This window comes from Danio aesculapii, chromosome 14 (assembly GCF_903798145.1).
Source record: "Danio aesculapii chromosome 14, fDanAes4.1, whole genome shotgun sequence".
Classification (NCBI taxonomy): domain Eukaryota; kingdom Metazoa; phylum Chordata; class Actinopteri; order Cypriniformes; family Danionidae; genus Danio; species Danio aesculapii.
In genome coordinates, this window is record NC_079448.1 from 49,940,582 (window position 1) to 49,963,081 (window position 22,500).

The 22,500-nt window shown below is 39.0% G+C and overlaps 1 protein-coding gene across 9 annotated transcripts in view; it reads right to left on the reverse strand.

Annotated features, from left to right (window-relative positions):
- Positions 1 to 22,500, reverse strand: part of rapgef2b (Rap guanine nucleotide exchange factor 2b) — a 257,833-nt gene that overhangs the window by 81,594 nt on the left and 153,739 nt on the right. Inside the window, exon 1 of one of the 9 annotated variants that reach the window (XM_056472233.1) lies at positions 20,149 to 20,595. The exons of the other annotated variants lie outside the window; for them this stretch is intronic. Coding sequence (XP_056328208.1) covers positions 20,149 to 20,208 — 60 coding nt within the window. The 5' untranslated portion in view covers positions 20,209 to 20,595. Of the gene's footprint in view, positions 1 to 20,148; positions 20,596 to 22,500 lie in introns of those variants that run through there. 9 annotated transcript variants of the gene reach the window in all.

A 22,500-nucleotide genomic window follows, 5' to 3' on the forward strand; every position in this document is an offset into this window, starting at 1 on the left:
ATAAAAAAAAAATGATGAATGGATGAAAAATTACAAGATGATGGATAGATGGATTGATGAATGGATGGACGGATGGATGGATAGGATGATGAAGAAAAATGATAGATGAAAAATTACGGATGGATGGATAGATGGATGGACAGATGGATGGAAGGGCGGATTTGATGATAAAGAAAAATGATGGATGGATGAAAAATTATGAATGGATGTTTAGATGGATTGATGAATGGATGGACGGATAAATGGATGGATAGGATGATAAAGAAAAATGATGGATGGATGAAAAATTACGAATGGATGGATGGATGGATGGATGGATGGATGGATGGATGGATGGATGGATGGATGGAAGGGAGGATGGGATGACAAAGAAAAATGATGGATGGATAAAAAATTATTAATGGATGGATGGATGGACGGATGGAGGGATGGATGAAAAAATGGATGGGATGATGAAAAATGATGGATGGATAGATGGATGGATGAAAAATTACGAATGGATGGATGAATGAATGGATGGATGAATGGTATGATAAAGAAAAATGATGGATGGATGAAAAATTACAAATGGATGTTTAGATGGATTGATGAATGGATGGATGGATAAATGGATGGATGGGATGATAAAGAAAGATTATGGATGGATGAAAAATTACGAATGGAAGGATGGATGGATGGATGGATGGATGGATGGATGGATGGATGGATGGAAGGGAGGATGGGATGACAGAAAAATGATGGATGGATGAAAATTTATGAATGGATGGATGGATGGACGGATAGAGGGATGGATGAAAAAATGGATGGGATGATGAAAAACGATGGACGGATAGAGGGATGGATGAAAAAATGGATGGGATGATGAAAAACGATGGATGGATGGATGGATGGATGAAAAATTACGAATGGATGGATGAATGGATGAATGAATGGATGGATGGATGGACAGATGAATGGACGGATGGATGGTATGATAAAGAAAAATGATGGATGGATGAAAAATTACAAATGGATGTTTAGATGGATTGATGAATGGATGGATGGGATGATAGGGAAAAATGATAGATGGATAAAAAATTACGAATGGATGGATGGATGGATGGATGGATGGATGGATGGATGGATGGATGGATGGATGGATGGACGGAGGGATAGGATGATAAAGAAAAATGATGGATGAAAAATTATATATAGATGGGATGATGGAATGACATAAAAAACGATGGATGGATGATAGAATGAAGGAAAACACATGCACAAAATAAGTGATGAATGAAAAAGAAGTAACAAAAAGTGTAGAAAAACCAAAATAAAAGTCTATTTTAGTTAAATACTTAAAGATTCTCATAAACAAGCAAAATATCTAAACAACACAATTATTTAAATAAGAGAGAAGGACTGAACGACAAAATAAGTTAGCATGAATGAAAAACAGAGTGAACTATTATACTGGTAAACTGTCATACTAGCTTATATAATGACAGGTATAAAATAGTCTTAAATGACAATAATATGGCTTATTGCAATAATTTTGGTGCAATAAATCCTACAACAAACATTAGATATTGTGCCAGGCCTAGTGTGTGTGTGTGTGTGTGTGTGTGTGTCTGTGTTTCTCTCTCAGGTCAGCGGGTGCATCAGAACTCTAAACACAGGCTCTGTGATTGCAGTAAAATGCCTCCGTCCACATCCACCGCTCCTGTTCCTCAAGGCTATTCCCTGAACAGTCCAGCACGACAGACATGTCAGCTGTGATACACACATCACCTCCAGAAAGAAGCCATCAAAACCCCCATCATGCCAGTATATTCACTACTCACTAGTGTACACACTTTCTTCTCCACCGTCACACAAACCAGCAGGGAACCATGAAGCAGTTACTAACCAGGCCGTTTCTCAAGGTGTCTTTTAGCTTGTAAATGAGGAGGATTTGCACATGATGCTTCCCGCAGGAGTGTTTCCATTGCGTGTTTAGTATGACGACTGAAATACAGGTACATAGTTTAAATAAAAGATACATGATGCTTTAGAGGAGCCATTATGGTGCTTTTCAATGTGTTTTTCCTTTAGCTTCTGTGTGTTTGTGCTTGTTTAATATCAGTAAAGTAGTCTCATAAATAAAGGATTTATTCTGTCGATTGGAGAAGGGGTTTTAGATCTATGAGATGCCAATGGTCACCAAATATGATCATCCTCATGCAAGGGACTCCATCCAATAATGTTAAAGACATCTAGAGAGTTTCTAGCATAAAGATATCATTTTACACTGAGAAAAAAGTGTATTAGTGTATATATAGGTCTAAAATATTCATTCATTCATTGCCTAAGTGAGTAGGATAAACTTTTTATTCAATAAGATGCACATAAACTGTCTGGTTTAGCTCAGCTACTAAATACGATCTCCAAAGACTACGTCGAATAGTTCGGACTGCTGAGCGAATCACTGGTACAACCCTTCCTACTCCCCAAGAACTGTACTTATCCAGAGCGAGCAGAAGGGCTGCCAAAATCACTGTGGACCCCTCACACCCAGCACACTGCCTCTTTGAACTTTTACCTTCTGGTCGACGCTACAGAGCACTGCGCACCAGAACAGCCCGACACAGAAACAGTTTCTTCCCTCAGGCAATCCATCTCATGAACACTTGATGATAATAATTGTGGAACCAACATCACTACTTGCTGTACACTTTTATACACATATACACTTATTTAACACACTTTACATGCCAATTTGCACATAACAGCTGCACATATAACGTTGTATATAGTAATAAACATGTACATACACTTGTCAATCTGTATATTTGCACTCACTACTTACTTCTATTTTTTAAAATATATTTATTATCTGTTTTCTGTCCTGTCTCTGTTATCCTGTTGCACTGTAGAAGCTCTGTCACGAAAACAAATTCCTCGTATATGTGAACATACCTGGCAATAAAGCTCTTTCTGATTCTAAAGCTCTTTCTGATAAACTGCGATGGAAACACTTTTACAGAACAAATTTCAGTATGTGCATTAAAAAAAAGTCTGTGATTTAGTTAAAAGGGACCATGTGACGATAAAAATGAGTGTGAATGGACAAACCAGCAGGCTGAGCACACTGTAAACCATCTGAACTGTTGATTTGGTCATTCTAAAACCCCTTAACTATTTCAGCATTGTTATTATATTATTAATGACCTCCAGAATCAAGAGCGCCTGTGCTCCGTCTCACACCTTCAAACGTCACCACACGTTCACTGCACGTCAGGATTGTCTTCTGAGGCGCAAGTCATTTATTAAATGAAGAAAAGATTCACGCAGCTTCTACTGCAGCAAATTCAGTTATTACTGTTGATATTTGACGGCAAATAATCAGGAAGTGAAGATTTTGTTTGCTTTGACTTGTTGGATGGAAACGCTGCTTTATTCGCATGTCTTTTATGCGATAATCTTGTTTTGCGCGAAAAGTTAATTAGTATTTTTGGATGGAAACATAGCTAATGACAGTTCAGCTGTCGTAATGTCTTCCCAGAGAGTTTAATTCAATTCAAGTTCATTTGTATAGCACCTTTTATAATTATTATTGTTTCAAATTTCAATAAATAAAAATAATGAAAGATTCTTTCAGGTAGTTTAAAATTTCAAAACGAGTTACACAATGTCGGCGCCCGTGGTGTAGTGGTTAGTGCGTCGACACATGCACTCCGGTGCTCACGGCGACCCGAGTTCGATTCCGCCTTGCGGTCCTACACAGAAAAAAGTGTTGCATGCAAAACTGTTGCAAACAATTTATTTGTGTTGAATTTAAACAAACAAATTAAATTGAGCAATGTTCAACTCAATTTGTTTAAATTCAGCCCAAATAAATTGTTTACAACCACTTAACGTAAAAAATATGAGTATATCCAAGGAATCATCTTTGAATAATTTTTTTCAGTCTATGCCGATCCTTCCCCTCTCTCTGCTCCCCATGCTTTCGTGTCAGTTCTCTCTGCTTTCCTATCCAATAAAGGTGAAAACCCCGAAAAAATAATTATAAAACAAAAAAACACAATAAATTTACACAATAAAAACTCACAAACATGAGAGTTGATTTGTCTGCATTGTCAGAATCTATTAATTGTGTTTACAAAAGTGGCATTTCGAAGGGGTTTTACATTTCACATACACACTTGTGGTGGTTAGCCAATCACAAAAAGTTATGTTGGCCAATCAGAGCACCCTGGGTTTTTAGGAAGGTGGCACTTGCAGAAAGCAGAACACAGTTAGAGTATTTCAGAAGAGATGAGCTACAATTCACATGTCAAATAACAATGTGTTTTTGAACATTTACATATGTTAACTCATTCTTGTAAAGCCAATAAACAAAACATGAGGAGGATGGTGACAGAATGAGGAGAAATGTAAAGAACACCTTGTTTTAGTCCCTAAACTGGAAAATCTGCAGCATGGATTGAAACATAAATTGTTAAATGGTGCTGAGAGTATTAAAGCTACCGTGAAATTAAAACACATTTTTAAAAATGTTTTTATCTGTAAGTTAGTCTAGATATCTATAATCTAGTGTGCTCTAAAAGTGATCAAATTCATATTAAGACGATCTAAACATCCATAGCTTGCAGTTTGTCACCTCTGCCTAAATGAATCACATCATACTTCAGTTTCTCATCAAATCTTCTGACCAATCAAATGCTTTCTGGTATCTGACATGCCCCGCCCCCTTCAAGACGCTTCTCATCTGCTTTTCATTTGAGCTCAACCACTCTCATTGTGATAAAAATGATTGGCTATTGGAGAGGAGGAGCTACTGCATGTCCTGCCCTGTCTTCATGTTTTAGTTGAGATTAGGTTAAACATCGAACAAAAAATGCATTTAAAAGGACTTTTTTTCCAGCTCTGTGTGAATCTTTTATAGAGATTACGAAAGATTAGAAAATGTTCTTTAAAACTCCAAAAGTATTATTTATTTTGATCTGATGTTTCTATAAAATACCTATGAATCTCAATGCCACAGGCAACACTCGCATAATATCTCTTTTCAAAGAGACGACCTACAAAATCCACAGTTCATTTTCTGAGGCGCTTCATTGAGCAGGAAATGGAGCATTGCAGACTGATGAAGTTTATTCCCTGAGATGGGGGAGGAGGATATATATCAGTTAAAAACAGTACATGGAGAGTCATATTTTACTCATATATTAGAGGATGTGGTTTTGAATGCTGAACTGAACGCAACAATATGAACTCCAAAAATAAAATAAAAACTAAAAATTTGAGGAAAATGTGGACAATCCCATAGCTTTTGGAATTGGGATTTGGGAAAAATTGTAAAAAATAAACTAACGATTGGATTTGCTACAATAATCAACCTAAATTTGGGTAAAACAACCCATTTGTAGTGTTAACCTTTTACCCATCACATGCTAACTTAAAGAGTTAGTTCACCCAAAACTGAAAATAAAAATCCCATTATTTGCTCTCCCATCACTTGTTCTCAACCTGTTTGCCCTTCTTTAATTTGTTGAGCACAATACATTTTTAAAGAAAGCTGGAAACCTGTTTGACATCCATTTGATATTCCTACTATGGAAGTCAATGGTTTCAAGTTTTCAGCTTTCTTCAAAATATATTCTCTTGTGTTCAACAGAATAAAGAAACACATAAAGGTTTGAAAGTAATTATGCGGGAGTAAATAATGAGTCAATTTAAATTTCTGGGTGAACTACTTCTTAACTGTTCCTAAGTATTGGCATGCGTTGATTACATACAGAGTCAATGCAAACGTGCAAATCCACCAGGTAGCGTAATTAACGCCGAATGTGTAATGAACTTGTCTCAGTCACGTACGTTCAAAAAATTGAACAAGTGGAAAATCACGGTGCGAAAAACATCCTATGAGTAATCTAGAGAGAGTGACACGATCTGTATGTTCTCTCCATATTTTCAACAATTTACAGTTGAAAGCAGAAGTTTACATCCACTGTATAAAAAGGCACATAACCATTTAAAAAAAGTCAGATGTTAATGTGACTAAACGTTTTCTCTTTTAGGTAAGTTTGGATTGTCAAATTCATTTCTGTTCTGCTTAATAGCAGAATAATGAGAGAGATTTTTTGAGAAATTGTTTGAACTTTCTTTAAAGTCAAGTTTACATACAATAAGATTATTCTGCCTCTGAAAATGCTCAGATGATGGTGTCAAGGTTTTGGAAGTTTCTGATTGGCTAATTGACAACATTTGAGTTAATTGGAGGCACAACTGTAGAATAGTATTTAAGGAAAACCTCAAACACACTGCTTCCTTTTGAGACAACATGGGAAAATCAGCAAGCCAGAATCAATTTGCTAAATTACGCAGGCAAAAAGATTTTTGGAGACATGTCCTGTGGTCTGATGGAACTAAGATCGAACTGTTTGGCCATAATGGCCAGTGTTATATTTGGAGGACAAAGGGGAAAGCTTACAAGCTTAGGTAGACCATCCCAACTGTGAAGTATGGGGGTGGCAGCATCATGTTGTGGGGCTGTTTTGCTGCAGGAGGGACTGGTCCACTTCACAGCATAGAAGCATCATGAAGAAAGAACATTATGTAGAAATACTGAAGCAACATCTCAAGACATCAGCCAGGAAGTTAAAACTTGGCTACAAATGGGTCTTCCAAACAGACCATGACCCTAAGCATACTGCCAAATTAGTTCAAATGTGCTTTAAGGACAACGGAGTGAATGTTTTGGAGTGGCCATCACAAAGCCCTGACCTCAATCCTATAGAAAATTTGTGGGCAGAGTTGAAAAAGCTTGTGCGAGCAAGACAGCCTAAAAATCTGACTCAGTTACACCAATTCTGTCAGGAGGAATGGGCCAAAATTCCTGCAAACTACTGTGAGCTTTAGTGGAAGGATACCCAAAACATTTGACCAAAGTTATAGAAGCAAAGCTAAAAAAATCTGAAGGAAATGTATGTAAACTTTTAACTGTCTAGAAATTAATAAACAATTCTGTCATTAATCTGGCATTTAGCAAATGTAAATCATTTAGGTAATCCTAACGGACCTAAAATAGTAAACGTTTAGTATGATTTACCATCAGACATTTTTTTAAAAATGGTTATTTTTTAGAGTGTGTGTACTTCTGGTTTCAACTGTATTTAAACAAACAAGTTAAGTTGAATATTACTGAATTGAATTTGTTTGTTTAAATTCAGCCCATAAAAATAGTTTGCAAACACTTACCCTAAAATAAATATTAGTAGGGCTGTAACGATACGCGATACGAAACCGAAATCGTGACACTCAGTTCCACGATCCTGTGTCGCGGTGTGATAAGGGAGAATCGCGACACACCCCGTGACTACCTTTCCAATCACGTGACGCCTGCCTGCAAAAAGTTGAGCTAGTTGAAGAAGAACGTGAGGACTCATGGCAACCAACCCAGAGATTGCGGACCCTCCCTCCTCATTTAAGTCAGCAGTATGGCAACATTTCGGCTACCCGGTGGAGATAAAGGATGGCAATCGTGTAGTCGACAAGACCCACACAATTTGCCGTAAGTGCTTTAAGACGCTTCCCCAAGTGACAGGCAACACAACCAACATGCAGATGCATATCCTACGGCACCATCCAGAAATCAATTTAGCTTCAGCACAGAAAACAACCCGGCAGCAGCCTACACTACCTAGTTTCTTCCAAGCAAAATTTCCAGCGAATTCAGATCGAGCACAGAAAATTACAAATGCAATTGCAATTTTTATGGCACTGGATATGCGACCATTTTCGGTTGTCGATAACGAGGGGTTCAAGTATTTACTCAGTGTGCTCGAGCCCCGTTATGTATTACCAAGCCGGGCGCATTTCTCGCAAAATGTGCTACCAAAACTTCAAGAGAAAACGAAAGCTAAAGTGGAGGAAGGGATGAGTACTGCTGAAACCATCGCAATCACCACAGATGGATGGACGTCCCGTGCCACAGACAGCTATGTGACCGTAACCGCACACTATATTACGGGCAATTGGCAAATAGCAAACCACGTCCTCCAAACACGCCCGGTGTATGAGAGCCATACAAGCGACCATTTATCGGGAATACTTAAAGAGGCTGTGAGAGATTGGAAGATCAGCAGATCAAACGTCCCCGTTCCCGTGACAACAGACAACGCCAGAAACATTGCCAATGCTGTCGAAGCGGCCGGATTTTCTCCGCATATACGATGCTTTGCTCACACTGTTAATCTGGCTGCGCAGAGAGGGATGGGCGTTCACCAGATGTCCCGACTCCTCGGCAGAGTGAGGAAAGTTGTCACGTTTTTTCACCGCAGCACAACAGCTGCAGCTGTGTTGAAGGAGAAACAGGTGATGCTACAGCTGCCCTTACACAAGCTGGTCCAGGATGTGGCTACTAGGTGGAACTCTAGCCACGACATGCTCGAGCGCTACCTTGAGCAGCAGGCTGCTGTTTTCTCGGCATTAACAGACAAGAGTGTCAAGAAGAACATTAAAGACATCGTCACTCTGTCTGATGATGATGTTAAACTAGCTGAGGACGTGGTTCAGGTTCTTAAACCTTTGAAAACTGTGACAACCCTCATGAGCACTGAGCAGATTCCAACTATTTCAATGATCTTACCATTGAAACACAGAATCTTGGCCTCCATGAAGCACAGTGGCTCTGACTCAACAGCAGTGAAAGACATCAAAGCTGCTATTGCACATGACTTTGAGGACAGATACCCTGATACGGATAGGGCACTAATTCAGTTTCTTCACATGAGCACTGCACTTGACCCCCGTTTCAAATCTCTACCTTTCCTTGATGAGACCACCCATGACACAATCTTCAAGAGTCTGACAGAGAGAATTCTGGACGATTGTTCACAGACTGTTCAGGTATTTGATTGTTTTAATATTAATATAATTAAATAAATTTAATTTAAATATTAAATTATAAAATATAATCAAAAATATAAAAACTTTATTAAATAAAGTGCTGTGTAAATCAGTGTAAATTTATTTAAATCAGTATTTAAATATAGTCAGATAATAATAATAATGCTTAACTTTATTAAATTAGCTTCATTCATCGTGGATTTCATATCCTTCATTGTATCTAACATTATGCTGCAATTATTTTATGGATTTGGTCTTACAGGCCCAAACTTCCAGGGATGAGACAGAGGAGCAATCAGAGATAGCCTCCAGCAGCAGTGACTGTCCTCCTCCAGCCAAAAGAGCACCAATGGCTGAACTGTTTGGAGACATCTTTTCAATTGAACAGTCATCATCATCATCCAAGTCTTTGTCTGAAGTGGTGAATGAGGAGGTGCAGCATTACAGAGCAGTGCAGAGCCTCTCAGTGGACTCAAATCCACTTGTGTGGTGGAAGGACAACCAGAACCAGTTCCCCCATTTAGCCAAGTTGGCTAAAAGTTATCTCGGAATCCCAGCCACATCTGTCCCCAGTGAGAGAGTATTTTCTACTGCAGGTGACATTGTCACAGCACAGAGAGCAAGCCTCTCACCAGACAATGTTGACATGATGGTGTTTCTGAAGAAGAATTTTCAACTCCCTTAAATCAAACGAGTTTGGTTTTCTTAAGAGAAATAAGTTGTTTATTTGTTTAATGTTTACTTGATTTGTGGTTTGCAGCACAGGCAGTAAACCTCAGTTACCTCAGTGTGAAACAGTAGCCATTTAATTTACTTTGTAAATGTAAGAGAACTTGATTGAAGAAGAATTTTCAACATGCTAGAGTCATCTCCACGATGGAGTTTAGTTCTGTTTGTTTTTCAACAGTATTTTGTTACAAAGAAAACAGAAGTGTTATAACTTTGACTATTTAATAATTTTATATATGGCTATTTATATTGTTAATAATTTGCATAGTTAATCTTCTAAAGTTCTTTGGTGTTCAGTTTATAAAGATTTTTCAAATGTTATTTAATAAAAAATATAGTTTTAAAAATCGTTTTTTTTTCTCCCACCCCCCGTGAAAAAAAAAATCGTGATACGAACCGAATCGTGGGTCAAAAATCGTGATACGAACCGAATCGTGGGTTTGGTGTATCGTTACAGCCCTAAATATTAGTAAATCCAATGAATAATTTTTTTCAGCACACTAACATAAGCTGCTCAGGCCTTGCAGCGCTCCTACACCTAGGGCTCCTATTTTTGAAAATGACCTTCCATTCAGTGTGCAGCTCAGCTCTAAATGAATGAAAACTTTCAGATTTAAACCTCAGCTGGATGTGCACTTTGTTTAAAACTATTGATTCGTCAAGGAAAGAGTCGACTCGAAGCAGAATGAATGATTCATTTTGTGTTCGGATCTTTTGCCTGCCCATATCGACATCGATACAACACATCACCAAACAGGAAATGCTGGATCCGGTAAAACGTGAACGCACCATTCCCTTTCAGCCACTAGCGGTGCGCAGGGGATGATGGGATTGATCATGACACAAAGATTACTATTAATGAAAGATGGCCAGAGATGCAGCTGTGGGGAATAAAGGGTTAAAGTTCATTTTCACAACAATACCACAGTATAGCCAACCGTGTGCTGTGTTTGTTACTGTTATTTTTCTGATGATTAATACAATAACCTATGCCTCAACGTGGGATTCACCGGCAGTTTGTTATTAAAGGAAGGATCAGCAAAGACTAATAATGTACAGGACTTTGTTAGTAACCGTTACACAGTTTATATAGACCAGTTTCTTCTGCCTCCAGATTCTGTAAGTGATCAAAATGGTTGCCTTGTTATCTGTAGTTTGCAAAATATGTGTTTAATTGTGTGTTGTAAGTTGTAATCGCTCTGTGCTGTTTGTAATCACATATCTTTTATAGATCAGTGCTTGTACTGTATGTCTCATGTTAAATCTTTATGGGCTATTCACATATCGCGTCCAAAACTATGTTGAAAACGCAACGCGTGCTTCTTCCCTTACCGATTTAAATGCGTTTCTGAGCTCGATCCCCTGCCATTGTCATTGCTATGGCCCCCATCTGCTGTTCCTACACATGTGGCGCAGCCGATTTTCAAAATGATTCAAGTTTTGCCACTGTGTGGATTAGCACTGAGTGTGTGTCGATGTTATTACTTGGGGTTATGGTCAGGGCTTGACATTAAAGGGCATCTATGGTGAAAAATCTCCTTTTCAAGCTGTTTGGAGAGACATATGTTTAGGTATAATGTATAGACCGTCGTATTGGGGTGATATAAACACATCCAGTTCTTTTTTAATCAATTTAACAACATAAAAACGGTGGACCAATTGGAGCCATTTTCAGACCGACCACAACTTGATGTAGGAGTGCCGCCCCCCCCGCTCACGGAATTGATTGACAGCTGCATATTAACATGTCTCCGTAGTAACGAGTGTATGATCATATCAACAAGACAGGACATGCGCAAAGCAACCGGGAATAAAGGTGTGTTCAGTTCGCTAGGATCATCAATCATCATCAAATGTGGTCAAGAGTGAGTTTCACATGTTTAACATGTGTTAAAACAGAGCATGTGTGTAATGAATTACAGCGATTCACTTCAGATTCACTTCATCAGCACAGCCGCGTGTCAGAACAATTATGAAAGAAGACGCTTCAATCCCGCTTTGTATGTTAAATCAGGTTTATTTTGTACATTAACATAACAGATATCCATACAGCAGTGCAAATTAGCCTGTATCCTGTCACATATGTGTGCAAAAACAGTGCAAAGCTAAATGCGCACGCTGTCTGTGTGTATGTCCGCGCTGTGTGTGTGAACTTTTTTAACGACATGACTCATCGTTGCAACTCATGGGTATGCAACAACAACACAATATTTCAGTATATTTAAGAGCAACAACACAATATTTCAGTATATTTAAGAGCAACAACACAATATTTCAGTATATTTAAGAGCAACAACACAATATTTCAGTATATTTAAGAGCAACAACACAATATTTCAGTATATTTACTAAAATTTGGATTTTGAGGTTTAAGACTTTTAAGACCCTGCAGACTGGTGATCTGAGACCTTTAGCCAGGAAAGATTACTGTGCATATTTTAGATAAATGACGATAATAATTTTATAAATGTCAATTTTTTTAAAATAAAAGTAATGCTGAATTAAAAAATGCATGTAAACAGCTATATTTTGCTTGTTTTGACACATTATTCTAAATTTGTAAGTAAGAAACAATAATTTATTTATTTTTGGTGTGGTCAGAGATGAATTTAAACTTAAATCCTTAATTTTGAGCCCTGAAAAGTCACGTGAAATAAAAACTAATTGCAATGAGACACGACCCATTTGCTTATGCACATTGAGCAAGGTCACAGACAAAACACAGACAAAAAAGTGAAATGAATGAGGAGGCATGTGGACATAACACAACATCTAAATCAAGTTATTTTAGCATGTCAAAGTCAAATTTATGCATATAAAATATATTTTCCCAACAAAAAAATATGGCTAGTGAAAATGGCGAGTGGCTAGTAATGTTGGAAATCTACTAGCCACAGTGGCTGGTAATAAAAAAGTTAATGTCAAGCCCTGGTTATGGTTAAGAATATCGTCCTGTATATGCTGGTGTTTAACTGCATTGCTTTAATGCACTCCTGTATTGGCCTTACACATGTACTCTGTGCTACTTCATAACCATGGTGGGTGTTTTTCTCCATCTAGCGCTGAATGCAGTCAACCAATCACAACAGACTGGGTCATCAGACCAATCAGCGCAGATAAGCATCACTCAAAGGATCAAATTAATCGCTGAACAAATCGTTGTGATAATTAGATAAAAATAAATGCACATTATAAGATAATGAGAGCGTTTTTGTACTGTTCTGTTGTTGTAGACCCCCAAAACCAAAATATGAACTTGTATAATGCATAATAGAGGCTCTTTAAAAAATAACTACACCTACTTAATTTACCACCAACAGCCCGACCCGTTTAGACTCTACATACAGCACATCTTTAGTATGCAAAGACATCATTTGGACAAAATGTTGGCAGCGACAGCAGTCAATATACATGTGTCAATAGCAACATCCTGCCTGCCTCTCGTACCACCCAGGGGTCCCTCCTGTCCTTTAAGTGCCCTTTACATGTCACTGCTGCACCTAATACAGACTTAACCTCTCCTGCCACACGTTTTAGGGCAGGCCTCAGTCAATTAACCCAAGAGGCTTTCAGTCAAACAGCACGAAACACTCGCTGGGGTCCCAAAGATCACTCTTGTGAAGCCTCTGGGGGAGTTTATGATTAGGGCTACATTGCCCTTACACAAATCCATGCTTATGCTTTTTTAGGTGTGTAAATTATTTTTCATGTAGTGTGTAATCAAGATGTCTTATAAGTAGGCCCACACGGAATCTGCGCTCGCAGAATTTCAGCCCATCATTAATTCTGTTTATTTACTAGAGTAAATGTGTGTGAATCTATATTTATTCAATTTTTAAATTAATTACAGTAATATTATTGACTAATCTGAAAATGTTCATCTGATTTATGTACAATGCAGTTTGTACAGTAATATTTTCTGTCTTTTAGTAGATATATTATATGAGAGACTTGCTTTGTTTACCAAATAAAGTGAATCTAATTGGATTTGCATTTTAAACACTAAATAAAAGTAAAAAATATTATATTTTTTATTTCACATATTAAGGTTTTAGTTATGATACTCCCAAAATATTCGGCAGAAATCTGCAGATTTTTACCAAAATTCCTCGAAGAAATAGCAAAAAACATCCGCAGATTCCGTCTGGCCCTACTTATAAGACTGATCACACTTATATAAATAAATATGGGTGGCAAGGAGAGAGCTGGTTTGAGTCCCAGCTGGGCCAGTTGGCATTTCTGTGTGGAGTTTGGATGTTTACCCCATGTTGGGGGCGTTCTGGTTTCCCCACAGTCCAAACACATGCCATAGGTGAATTGAATCAACTAAATTGGCCATAGTGTATGTGTGTGAATGTGTATGACAGTGTATACAGATGGTGTTTCCTAGTAATGGGTTGAGACTGGAAGGGCATCCGCTTAAAACATATGCTGGATAAGTTGGTGGTTCATGCCACTGTGGCGACCCCTGATAAATAAAGGGAGTAAGCCGAAAAAAAATGAATGAATGAATGAATGAATAAATATACATAAGGACCATTTTTAGTGATATGGCAAGCTATTTCACATGTATACTTTTCATAGTTCTAGTTTTTCTCCAAATAAATTCAAGCCTTATATTTTCAATAAAATAAAAGCTTTTACATAAAGGTGACGTTTACACTATCAGGTCTTGATTCCCAATTCTGATTTATTGCCTGTCTGTTTACACATTCTTTTAATTGTGACCCATATCTGATTCATGTGTTTACACTAGCCATACAATTTACAATGTCGTGCATGCGTAAAGGCGGGTTCTAGCATCTGTGCCACACTAGCCATGATGGAAAAAATCGTCTTGCTTTTAGCTCTGCGAAATATGCGAAGATCACCCAACTTTAAAAAGATTTTGCGGCGGAGGAGGAGGGAAAGGACCGTCCAAGCAATACCACATTGTTGCAGGTTTAATGATGTATGAAATAAAATGCCTCAATAAATCCGATCTTCCTGTTTACATGATAGTCGCACTGTCACATATCCGATTTATATCCACATATGAACGAGACCTGAAACTGATCTCTGAATATCCCAATGCATACCTTTTTTTTTTTTTGATGTTTACAAGGTTTAGAACAGATCTGATCTGTGTCACATTTGAGCAAAAAAATAAAGAAATCGGAATTGGGTCACTTTGAACTGGCAGTGTAAACGGGGCCCAAGAGTCCATTTTTTTACGAATACAGTAAATGTCTCTGAAGTTTAAAGATCAAAGTGCACATAATGGAGTTTTGTGTTCCAATAGGAGGAAGTGTAGTTTTAAAACTAATTTGCATAAAGTCAGCGAATGGTTATGATCGGCTGCTCTGAACAATGTCTGCTTTGACCCTTAAATGCTGTAGTTGTCTCCGAGGCAGAAAGAGTTTGGTTTGTGTTGTCGACAATTCAAAAAGGTGCCGTGAAAGCACAATGTTAGCACACACTTTAAAAGGAAATTATGAACCATTTTAAGTTCAAAATTATTAGCCCCTTTAAGCTATATATTTTTTTGACTGTCTACAAAACAAATCATCGTTATACAATACCTTGTCTAATTACCCTACCCTGGCTAGTAAACCTAATTAACCTAGTTAAGCCTTTAAATGTCACTTTAAGCTGTATAGAAGTGTCTTGAGACTAATATATATATATATATATATATATATATATATATATATATATTAGTGCTGGGCCGTTATCGGCGTTAATGCGAGACTCTTATGCGATAAAAAAAAATATCGCCGTTAATCTATTCTCAAAGTTGGGTTGGGAGCTGGGTCTATTCTACGCAAGCTATAATGACTTTCACCTTGATATTTTAGCGCGGAGGTATACCTGACCAGTAAGCCGTCTGACAAAAAGTGGCCTACTGAATCAAATCAGCAGGATGCCTGACTTTAACTGCAGTTCTGCAGTTTCACTTTAACTCATGAACATTTCATTCACACGCCGTGACAAACTGGGGTATTAGACACAAATAAGGAGCAAGGACTGGTGAGAGTGTTATAGAATGTAATAACGCTCGCCAAATGTAAAGATATATATATATATATAAACACACAATTTATATATATATAAACACGAAGATATATTTGAGAAAATGTTTATTTACATTTATAAATTAAAGATTAATATCTAATAAAAAGTATATATAAATTGTGGTTTTGCATTTCATATATACATAGTATATGTACATAGTGGCTATGTTTACATGGACATCAGTAATCAAATGATTTGCCTTTTTCTGAATAAGACAATAATATGACCAAGGGGTTTACATGAGTTACGTTTTTAAAAGTTCCTTTCATGATTTCATTTTACATGTTATTGCACATAGATCGATTAACGTCTTTGCGTCATCACGCTATCCGATGTTTCCTCCAGAGTTTCATGTAATTTTGAGTGTTTTATTTAGAATTTGTCGACTTTAACTGCCGTTTCGCACTTTCTCTTTTATTCAGGAACATTTCATGCATGCCCCCGTGACAAACGAGATATTGGATGTGATTGTGAACTGCTGGAAGAGTGTTGTTTCAATGGAATTTGATCCCACACACCGTATGGGAAAAAAACCTCTGTATTTCACAATGCAGGTGTCTGTGGTCCTTCACTGACTCGGTAGGTGCAGAGAATAGTGTCAAACAGACATGTGTGTATAAACTATAGTGTCACAAAATGCTGCAAAAATCCTACACGACGGCAATAGTTTGATTTTGGTGTTTACACGTCTGTGCTGCACTTCAGTAATGCCACTAAAATAGGCATACTCCACATGTCTTAATTCTATTTCTGTTTAGTTCCATTATGACCTTAAGCGGATTAAATTAATCAAAAATTGCTGTTTACAGGGTCGACTCTTAATCAGAGTATTGTCTTAATCATATTAAAATGGGATTATTGGTATCCATGTAAATGTACTCAGCGAATACACATGCATTATTTATTTTGGATGCGATTAATCCTGATTAATCATTTGACAACACTAAAATAAACCTATTGTAGAAGCCTCTAAAACAAAAATGATAAACCTTTGAAAAAGCACTTTAATAAATGCAGTCGGGTCACGAATTTAACAGGATCCTCGCTCTTTAAAACGTCTCTGGGTCACAAGCTGTTTCTAAATGACTGCAGTCATAATGACCTACATAACCAGACAAAAATGCTACCAAAGTCCAAAAACTGATTCATGCAGGTAGGAGGGTGTATTTTTCTGCATAACTGCACACACACTTGTTTCTAATATCACTCTGCCTGCTGGTACACATTAAAGGTGTGGATGTGTGAACCTGTGGCTTATGTGCCCATGATGAGCTCATGTCTGTCAAAGCAAAAGGTGTGACATTATAAAAAAAAAAACGAAAAAAAAAAGGGCTGACGTTGGAGGACTCAAAGCTGCAAACCTATCCCATAAGCCTCAGCATCGCTCTAGGGGCCTCTCGCTTTCCTGAGCTGAGAGGATCAAAAGATTAAAGAGCTTCAGCTGGGCGTCAGATTAAACACTACCGATATTCTCACAAACACACGCCAATATATTTATGATGCTAATGTAGGAAATAAAGCTGATATTTGATGAAAGAGTCTGCAATTCATCTTTCCAAGACCTGCTTTTCTTAAAAATGCAGCTAAATGATGCTAAACAAACTGTTGTGCATTAAAAATGACAATCTAAAGACTCAGAAAAAGGCAAAAAGTAAAATTGAGCAAACTTTACACTACAAGGTATTTATAGCTAAGTCTTGAGCTAAAGATCTTTCTTTTATTAGATCATAAATGTTGGTGGATGGATGGATGGATGGATGGATGGATGGGTGGATGGGTGGATGGGTGGATGGATGGATGGATGGATGGATGGATGGATGGATGGATGGATGGATGGATGGATGGATGGAAATGATGAATGGATGGAAATGATGAATGGAAATGATGAATGGATGGAAATGATGAATGGATGGAAATGATGAATGGATGAAAATGATGGATGGATGGATGGATGGATGGATGGATGGATGGATGGATGGATGGATGGATGGATGGATGGATGGATGGATGGATGGATGGATGGATGGATGGATGGATGGATGGAAATGATGAATGGATGGAAATGATGGATGGAAATGATGAATGGATGGAAATGATGAATGGATGGAAATGATGAATGGATGAAAATGATGGATGGATGGATGGATGGATGGATGGATGGATGGATGGATGGATGGATGGATGGATGGATGGATGGATGGAAGAAAATGATGGAGGGAAATGATGAACGGATGAAAGAAAATGATGGATGGAAATGATGGATTGATGGATGGATGGATGGATGGATGGATGGATGGATGGATGGATGGAGGCATGAAGGAATGTGTGGATGGAAGGAAATGAAACAAGGAACAGATGGATGGATAAAGGGATAAGGGATGAATGGATGGAAATGATGGATGGATGGAAAGAAATGATGGTTGGAAGGATGGAAGGAGATGATGAACGGAGGGAAGGAAATGTTGGATGGGAATGATGGATGGGATGGACAGATGGATGGATGAATGTATGGATGGATAGATGGAAGGAAATGGATGGATAGATGGAAGGAAATGGATGGATGGATGGAGGAATGGATGAATTGATGGATGCATGATGGATGGAAATAATGGATGGATGGATGGATGGATGGATGGATGGATAGATGGATGGAAGGAAATGGATGGATGGATGGATGGATAGATGGATGGAAGGATGGATGGATGGATGGATGCATGGATGGATGCATGGATGGATGGAAATGATGGATGGATAAAAGAAAATGTTGGATGGTGGAATGGACGAATGCTTGGATGGCTGGAAATAAAGGATTGATTGATGGAAAAACGATGAATGGATGGCAGGAAATGAGAAATGGATGGATGGATGGATGGATGGATGAATGGAAATGATGGATGGATGGATGGATGGATGGATGGATGGATGGATGGATGGATGGATGGATGGAAGGAAGGAAATGGATGGTTGAATGGACGAATGGTTGCAGGGATGGAAATAAAGGATTGACTGATGGAAAAACGATGAATGGATGGCAGGAAATGAGGAATGGATGGATGGATGAGTGGAATGTAATGATTAATGGATGGATAAATAAATAAATAAATAATCTCAAATCAAACTTCTGAAAATATTTAATTATTAAAGAGCCAAATATGGTTCTTCATTTTATTAGAACTCACAGGCTAAAATGAAAAGTTATTAAACATAATTTGAGAAATTTATAATAATTATGAAAGTTGTAGCACTGACAGAAAGATAAGAAATAGAAAAATAAATGAAAAAAAATCTACTTTTAATAAGGTGAATTTAATATCACGTGATGTTGAAGAGCAGATTACAAAACTCAAATGACTGAAATGAAAAATCTGAATGTATGATAATGGAGGAGGAAGCGATGAATACATTTTGAAGAATCATTCATTTTTTCTTCAGCTTAATCCCTTATTTATCAGCTGTCACCACAGCGGAATGAACCGCCAACTATTCCAGTCCTTCCAGCTGCAACCCAGTACTGGGAAACACCCATACACTACCCAGAGGAAACCCACACCAACATGTGGAGAACATACAAACTCCACACAGAAATGCCAACTGACCAATCTGAGACTCGAAGCAGTGTCCTTCTCGCTGTGCTAACCACTGAGCCACTGTGCCACTCGGAAGAATCATGATGGTAGAATATTAATATATATAATTAAATGTGCTTTGATATTCCAAAATGATGGTCACAGAGTAATCTTGCGTGCTTTAAAACCAAAATATAGTAAGAAGACCTCCAGCTCTGAAAGCCCCCAACACCCTCACAGCACCTGTTCACCACATCACTGCAACTTCCACACTGAATATGTGTTGCATAGCAACGCTCTGTTATGTCAGGCTCTATGAAGACGTTCGATCCGCCGCACATGTTTCCAGCTCTCGCACACGGCCAAATGAACAGCAGCACATTACAGCAGACAGAAGATCAATTCATTTACAGCTAAAAGTGCTCATCATTCCAACTCAGCAGTCCAGCGCTGATCGCTTTCCAATGACGCCCGTGTGCAAACAGCGAAGAGCGTGATCACTCACACACACATGCAAACAAGCTTTCACATACGCACTCGCATACAGAGCTGACAGCATCATATGAGGACTCCTCCCACACTCAAACCCCATTTACAGCCATTATTACCACACACACACACACACACACACACACACACACACACACACACACTCATGGCCATTTCATCATCCAACGCACACAAATGGGTGACGTGCACATGGCCGCCTTCACACACTGACACACATTACAGCAGTGGCGGATGAATGAGGTCGCTCGTACACGAAAACACCACACACAACACACACATCTGCATCAAACCGCTATTAAACACACCTGCATGCACGCAAACACACCGATGCCACTGATCTGATCGCGTTTGACGCTACTCGTTGTATCTGATCCCGTCAGACGAGCGACTGTAGTGTTTTTTTAGTAGGGTCGATACTTACGGGGCTTTTATCAGCCTGGCTGGAGACTCCATGGCCGCCGCCACTAACTAATGGCTTCATAATGGAGGTGCAGAGGCAGGGCGAAATTTAAGCATCCTGCTGGATCCTGCTAATCTTCCCGTCTTCGCTCTCTGTCTCTCCCCCCTCCGGCGAGTCTTCCCCTCTCCCTTCTCCTGCAGGGGAATTGAGGAGAATCTGAGGGAAGGAGGGGGAGCGTGTGTGTGAGATGATGCGCTGGATTGGGGAAAACGCGGCTCCTTCTTCAAACCAAATCCATGTCAGGTGGAGACGACATCTGTCTGTTCAGCAGCTCCATGACGAGATGCAGAAACGTCCACAGATCCAGCAGTGTTGAGGAAGAATCCTCCGCTTCAGGTGATGAGGTGAGGGTCTCCCGCCGCTGAGGAGCAATGCCGATCCACACAGCATGAAGAATGAGGAGAAAAAGGCAAAAATGGCTGACAGCACTTTCACTCCCTCCCCATCCTCTCTGTCTGTGTGTGTGCGTGTGTGTGTGTGTGTGTGTGTGTGTGCTCCACGCGCAGCGCTTTATGCACCATTAGCCGAGACTGTGACCAGAGAAACAACCTCACGCATCCAGACTGGCTTTGTTAAACACTCCCGGTTCATTTGTGTCCAAAGCAGGGGGTGTGTGAGTGTGTGTGTGTGTGTGTGTGTGGGGAGGGGTAGGAGGAGATGAGGGGGCTTTGAATAGGAACCTCCTCCTCCTCCTCCCTCCCTGCACTGATGTTGAAAGAGCGCCGCTGGTGCCTACCATACTACACACACACACACTCTAAATGCACACACTTGTGAACACACACATGCACACAGTACAACACACACTCACGAACATATTACAACACACAGTCGAATGCACCATAACACACACTCATGCACACACACAAACACTACTCCTGCACACACGCACATGCATACACTCAAGCATACACTAAACACAATTATGCACACACACATTATGCATACACTACAACATACACACAGTACAACATACACTAACGTGCAAACACACACACACACACACTCATGCACACACTATAAATGTACATTCACACATGAACTGCAACACACTTATGCACACACACATGAACACACTACAACACACACTTACGTGAACAGAAACACACACACGCGCACACATACACACACTGAACAAACACTCCGACACACTTGTGCACATACAACAAACTACGCACGCTACAACACACACTCATGTAACACAGCACTACAACACACACTTATGCACACACACATGAATACACTACAACACACACTTACGTGAACAGAAACACACACACGCGCACACATACACACACTGAACAAACACTCCGACACACTTGTGCACATACAACAAACTACGCACGCTACAACACACACTCATGTAACACAGCACTACAACACACACTTATGCACACACACATGAATACACTACAACACACACTTATGTGAACAGAAACACACACACATGCAGTTCATCTTTCTGCCTTCACCGGCTCATTTCAAACACAATAGACCACAAATCTGGGGGACACGGTGGCTCAGCGGTTAGCACTGTTGCCTCACAGCAAGAAGGTCACTGGTTCGAGTCCCGGTTGGACCAGTTGGCATTTCTATGTGGAGTTTGCATGTTCTCCCCGTGTTGGCGTGGGTTTCCTCTGGCTACTTCCAGCAGGATAACGCTCCATGTTTCAAAGCTCGAATCATTTCAGACTGGTTTCTTGAACATGACAATGAGTTCACTGTACTCATATGGCCTCCACAGTCATCAGGTCTCAATCCAATAGAGCACTTTTGGGATGTGGTGGAATGGGAGATTCGCATCATGGATGTGCAGCCCACAAATCTGCAGCAACTGCTTGATGCTATCATGTCAATATGGAGCAAAATCTCTGAGGAATATTTCCAGTCCCTTGTTGAATCTATGCCATAAAGGATTAACCTCCTAGGGCTTGAGTGTCCACATACGTGGACAGCACATTTTAGCTCTTAAGTGGGTATTTAAATACTTTGTATGTCTGTAACAAAATATAAAACATTCAGTGTCAGCCTGCAACTGTTTTGCAGCATATGAAATGTCCCAAAAATTATTTTTAACTGTACAAAATGGGGAAAAATGTTGTTTTTACTCTCTCGTAGTCAAAACAAGTTAAACAAAAAGTTTCTATGTTATATATGCATTAAAAACAGTCAGGAAAAAGTGTTTTATGTAAATTTGGACCACGAGTCCACATATATGGACATCACTTTTCTCTAAAAGCACATCAAATCAAAAGATTATACTTAAGTTTTATTCTAATTAGGTTCTAATAAGCCCAAATAGCAAAGAGAAAT